The sequence below is a fragment of the Gavialis gangeticus genome, unplaced genomic scaffold (genome assembly GCF_001723915.1).
Source record: "Gavialis gangeticus isolate Ggan-Ray unplaced genomic scaffold, GavGan_comp1, whole genome shotgun sequence".
Lineage (NCBI taxonomy): Eukaryota > Metazoa > Chordata > Crocodylia > Gavialidae > Gavialis > Gavialis gangeticus.
In genome coordinates, this window is record NW_017729002.1 from 23,494,133 (window position 1) to 23,500,132 (window position 6,000).

At 49.7% G+C, this 6,000-nt stretch overlaps 1 protein-coding gene across 1 annotated transcript in view; it reads left to right on the forward strand.

Moving 5' to 3' along the window:
* ABCA3 (ATP binding cassette subfamily A member 3) overlaps nucleotides 1-6,000 on the forward strand; it is an 89,982-nt gene that overhangs the window by 61,327 nt on the left and 22,655 nt on the right. Inside the window, exons 17-19 of the mRNA XM_019507670.1 lie at nucleotides 623-721; nucleotides 1,286-1,478; nucleotides 3,624-3,927. Of these exons, the coding sequence (XP_019363215.1) occupies nucleotides 623-721; nucleotides 1,286-1,478; nucleotides 3,624-3,927 (596 nt within the window). The remainder of the gene's footprint in view (nucleotides 1-622; nucleotides 722-1,285; nucleotides 1,479-3,623; nucleotides 3,928-6,000) is intronic.

Below are 6,000 nucleotides of genomic sequence, written 5' to 3' on the forward strand. Positions count from 1 at the left end.
GTGAGATGACATGGAGTGTATGGCACAGCACACACAACTTCCATTTCAAGGCCACTGGGTGAAAACTGAACCCAGAAGCTGATCTGAAGCCAAAGCCTTGCACTGGAGTGGCACAGTTGGAGGCGGAGCTGACTCCTCTGTTCCTGCCACCTTGTGGTCAGAGCCTGGGCAGCATCTGTGCTGCATTTTGATTTTTAGCACTTTGACTGAATTCCCACACATGCCCTGTCTGCCTGCAGCCCCAGGGCTAGGTGTCTGGGGTGATGCCAGCTGGTGACCTGCTTCTCTGCTCTGTCTCCTGCCCATGGTGCAGAAGGTAGAGTGCTTGCCTTGCATTCCCAGTTCAGTGCCTGTATCCCCAGAGCTCACTAGTTCCTCCCCTGTCTCTGCAGTTGGGGTCCAAAAGCAGGTGGAGCCCTCTTTTTCCCATCACTTTCTAGTGGACTATTAAACACTGAAGGCAAGTGGAAGGAAGCCTCTCCCTGGTGTCTGAATAAGCAAGTCAAGCTCCCTGCTGCCCAGCATCTGCTCTGTGACTCTGGAGAGCAGGCTTTAAGTGTCTGTAATGCCTGAGCCAAGAAGGGGCCAGGATGTAACTTCTAACCACCCTGTCTCTTTGCAGGTTTGAGATGCTCTTCACTGAGCTGGAGCAGAAGCGGCAGGAGCTGGGAATTGCTAGCTATGGTGCCTCGGTCACCACCATGGAGGAGGTCTTTCTCAGGTACTCCTGACCCTGGGCATCCCGCGCTTGCCCATCTGGGTGAAAGGATTGGGGCCCCAGGCCTCCTGGGCAGGTGCCCACCTCCCTGGCATCCTGGCCTGGGGCCAGGTGCCTTGGGCCTATGGCCACGTTTGCACTCTGGAGGCTCCTGCCACTGCCAGGAGGCCAGGGGCTGCTGGGGATGGGGTAAGTGTGGGGGGCTGTCTAAGGCCACTTGGGGTGGCACAAGCCGGCAGGGACCTGCATGCGACACAAATGCATCAGTTCACGTGCTCCATAGCCTCTATTAATTGAGTCTGCTCTGATTCCTGTGTGTCGGAGCACACAAGCATATGTGTATAAATGCCCCCAGTGACTAAATTAGGAATAAACAGCTAAAAGAGGGATAAATGTGGGATTTTGCTAGCATCTGGATTGTGCCCCTGGATACAATTCTGGTGGGATTCAAGCCAATGCAGAGCACAGGTCAGTCGCACCATTCCCCGAGTCCATCTTGTTCACTGAAACAGTATGGTGTTTGGTTGCCCAGATGAGCTCTACAAACCTCCCTCCCTTCTCTTGCAGGGTTGGTAAGCTGGTGGACTCAAGCATGGATATCCAGGCCATCCAGCTCCCTGCCCTGCAGTATCAACATGAAAGACGGTCCAATGACTGGGCCATGGATGACTCCAGCAGCATGAGTGGAATGACTGACATGACAGATGACAGTGGAGCATTGATCACAGAGGACTGCTCTAGCATCAAACTCAACACAGGGGTGAGCACTCAGGAGAAATGTCAATGCAGGGAGCTGGAGAGGAAGAGGGTGGGGAGGGTCTGTGGTTTTCGGTGGGTGGAGTCAAAAGGAAATCAAACTTGGGCTCAATTCTACCATGGTCTCTGCCTTAACTTGCTTATTAAGGGGATAAGAAAAGACTTCCCTTTTAGACGCCCTGAATCTGCCTCTAGGAGCCTTGGACTGCTGAGAGGACAGGTTTTTAAAACACTGCATTTTGGAAAGTAAGCTCTCCTTCTGAGGCAGGCCAGGATCATTACCCTGTCTTGCAGAGGGATGGGACTTCCCGTGGTCACACAGTAGCAGAGTTAGGATTAAAACCTTATGGACATTTTTATGTGTGTTGCAGGATACAGCACCGGGTGCTTTAATTAGTGAGCCGCACTAATTAAAAGCTTCCATGCATCAGGTGTATCAACATCCCTGCACTGAAAAAATGACGGTGGGTCGCTTTGAACTAAAGCTCATTGAACTTGTTTTATTTCAGAATGCCCCACTGCCATTTTTTCAGTGCAGAGACACACTGGGACACTGATACACATGATGTGGAAGGCTGCTGGAGTACATCAATTTCTTCTTTGCTCCAGCAGACTCGATTAATTGGGTCTTCTCTGACACTGGATTTCCAGCATGTCAGAGCAGGTTCTGCACATATGTATAGGAGCCCTGAGAGTCCTTACTCCCAGTCCTCTCCTGTGACATGGGATTTCCCCTGCCTCTGATTTTGGATCCCTGGGACTGACATCTTGGCTGTAGGGATTTTCATTGCCTGAATGCTTCTGTTGCTTGATGTTGTGGTGTAGTGGTGTTGTGCTAGTGGCAGTTCTGAAACAGAAGGAACCTTTACAAAGTCACCAGTTCCCTGTGCTTTTTGAGGCCTTATCCTGGAAGTATAAGAAAGTCTTTCCTTTTGAAAAGTACTGATCTGATGCTGCCCAGTGTTAGCACCAAATATGGCTTAATGTAAAGGGTTTCGTTTTCCAGTCAGATGTAGGAAGAAGTCAGGGCAGCCTTTTTAATTTTGCCTCAGGTTTAAAGGAACACTTAAACCCAAAGGCCACATCCAGATGTACTTGGACGTTTGGTTCCCCAGGGACAACTAGCAGTGGTGTACCTTGTGCCACCATAACTTGTCCCTGGGGAAGACATGTGCCACGTGCACACTGGCATGTTGCAGGTTACCCCAAATGGGGTAGGGTAGTCTTGTTCCAATTCTGCTGTGCAGAGCCTGGCAGCTGCGGTACGGCTCTGGGTGGCCTGGCTCTGCTTTTGAGTGTTGAACATTGCCTGTGCATACACTGCTCCACCTTTTTTCTCCGTGGGTTTTGGGGTCAAAAAAGTCCTCTGAACTTCTCCATTGCAGTGCAGAGAACAACTGAACATGTTCTACATACTGCATGGCCACGCTTGTCTGGACGCAACCAGAGTATCTAATATATTTACCTGCTATTACCACAAATTGTTCTTGTGATTTCCAGCACTGAAGGAGATGAGAGAAAAACCATCTTTCTCTCCTTGTTCAGTTAAGTTTGTGCGTCTGTGACAGCACAAGGAGTACAGTCCGCTTCCTTGTGTGCCTACCATAAACTGCCTTCTTGCTGTTCGTGTGGATGTTTCATAAAGCCACAAAGGTGTGGAGAGGGATGGGTAGATATGTGGTGGGGTGGTAGATGGTGGTTCCATAGTCCATAGGATTGGAAGGGACGTCTTGGGTCACTGAGCTGTTTCTTGGTGTTGTGAGCATGATGTCGCCATCCAATTCATAGATCACAGAGGCTTGTACAGGGAGGCATAAGAGGAGGGTCACATCTGGGAGTTGCTTCCAGCTTTCCTTACAATGGATGAGATCTCAAGGTGACTGTGGCCCTCTGCTCAGTGGAGGGTCACCTCTGATAATGCACTTACGGGCATTGCTAGAAGCCTTGCTTAGGGGAGCTCCTGTCTCCATCCATATGGGGGCAGGGAACAGGGAATACCCTCAAAGAGTTGAGTTTCCTTCTGACATGAAGAAAGAAGTGGATAATTGGAAGGGGTGGGGGTGGATTTCAAAATGATTTCAATGTGTCAGGGACATTCTTTTGTCTCCATAGTGTCCAGTTAATGTCTCCTTCTTCTCTGTGGTCCCAGTTCTACCTGTGCTGCCAGCAGTTCTATGCCATGTTCATGAAGCGAGCAGTCTACAGCTGGCGCAACTGGAAGATGGTGGCAGCCCAGTTCCTAGTGCCACTGATTTTCACTGCCTTTGCCCTGATTGTTGCCAAGACCTTCCCAGGGCCCAGGGACTCCTCCCTGCTGAGACTGACGTTGGACCCATACGGGCAGACTACCGTGCCTTTCTCTGTTTCGGAGGCAGCCAGCCTGTCCCAAAGCCTGGCGGAGCAGTACATAGGGATGCTGGATTCTCAACACCAAGGGTCGCTGGAGGTGCTAGGTAAGAGCTAGACAGAGGCAGGAGTAGGCACAAGATCAGCAGCTTTACTACTTCACAGATGGCAAGGAGCTGGGATAACTGAGTCAGATCAATTCAGGGAACCCAGTTGACAGCAGAGAAGTTGTATGCCAGGCTTCATGTGTCCTGAAAAGCCTGAATGATCCCATATGTTCTTTAAGATCGTAGGAAAGAAGGGCTGGAAGGGACCTCACAAGGTAATCTGGTCCATCCCCCTGTTCAAGGCAGGATCGTTCATAACTGGATTATCCCAGCTAAGTGTCTGTCCAACCTGCTTGTGAAAATTTTCAAGGATGGAGATGCCACGACTTCTCTAGGTAGCCTGTTCCAGTGCTTGACCACCCTCAGAATCAGAAAGTTCCTCCTAATCTTCAATTTAATTTTCCCCTGCTACAGCTTGAGGCTGTTGCTCCTAGTTCTTTCGCCTGTGGCCACAGAGAAAAGCCTATCTTCCCCCTTCAGGTACTTGTAGACTGTTATCAGTCTCTCCTCCAGTCTTCTCTTCTCCAGTCTAAATAACCCTAGTTCTTTAAGCCTTTCCTCAGAAGTCATGCTTCCTAGGCTTCTAATAATTTTTTGTCTCTGAGCTGGACTCTTTCCAATCTGTCCACATTTTTCTTGAAGTGTGGGGCCCAAAACTGGATACTGTACTCCAGGTGGGGCCCCACCAGTGCTGAATAGAGCAGAGGAATCACTTCCCTTGATTTACAAGTGACACTCCTGTTGATACAACCCAGTATACTGTTGGCTTTTTTGCATTGCTTTTTGCATTAAGTGTTTTAACCAGTGCACCTAACAGTTGTTCTGAAAGCTGTGTGATCAGCTTTCACCTGCATATTTCACATCTGCCTGCAGCCTGGGGATCCTTATTCACTTCTGGTCATTAAAAGAGCTTGGGCTTCATACAGAAAGTGAAGACAAATGTCTCCATTTGCTGGAAGGCTTTGTTCTGGGCACAGTTCCCAGTGGCTCAATATTCTTAATTTAAAATAAGCATGTTAATGCTCCACCAGCTCCTATAGATCCACACATAGCTGACTTACTATACATTATTTTCCAGATAGGGTAAATTAGCTCTGAGTCAGCCTTTGCTATCTATAAGGCAAGTCAGTTTTCTTGTTTAAAAACTGTGGAGCTGCCATGTTGAGCACAAGCACCCCTTGCTTCTCAACAGGGAGATAGTTTGGTGTGGCAATTCCAAGCTGTCTCAAGTGCAGCTCTCCTGAGACACTCTCCCTAGATCTGTTAAGTATGGCCATAGTGATCCTGAAGCTCTCTCGTACACGTGTCAAGTCAGTTGATTTGCTAGTAGTCTTCTATCACTTCAGATACTGAATAGTCTAGTTCACCTATGGACTGGAACACCCTGGGGCTTGGTGTTTAATTAGCATGGCCTTCTTTTGATTTACTTCCATCCATCAGTGCTAGGAGGGATCTGCGCTCCTCTGAAGGGGCATTTCAGTTCTACATTAGACACCATGTAGCCAGTCAGAGCTGTTGTTTGCGTATTGGGGGTGATGCCCAAGTCCATGAGGTTTTGGGGCCCTTGTAGGGCTTTCCAACTTCCCAGCAGCTAGGGTTCCCACACCAGCCTGCCCCACTGTGCAGGCAGCAAGCTTACCAGGCTCCCTTCTGCTGTACTGCCCTGCCCCAGAGACGCCAGGCATCACCGTAGCAGCAGGAGGAATGAAGAGGCAGGAGCTCGGGAGCCTCACTTTAACCTGTCCTGTGCTGGATGCAGTCCACAGGCCACCAGTCGGAGAGCCCTGGTCTACAGTAAAGGTGTAAATGAACTGCTTCAACCACAAGATCCATTCTCCTCTGTAGAACAAGTCCTTTTCAGCAGGGGACATGCCAGCCTTGCTACCTAATGCCCTCTGCAGTACAGAGAGGGTGAGAGGCTTTTACATGAGGAGCATCCCCTACTGGCAGTGCGGTTGCTTAGTGTCTTGTTGTAGCAGGACTGTGCCCTAGAGGCAGCCATGACATGCCCTGTTGGCCATGCAACTCCTTCCTCCACTTTGGCTCCTCAGGGTACCCTCCCTTTTCCTTGCC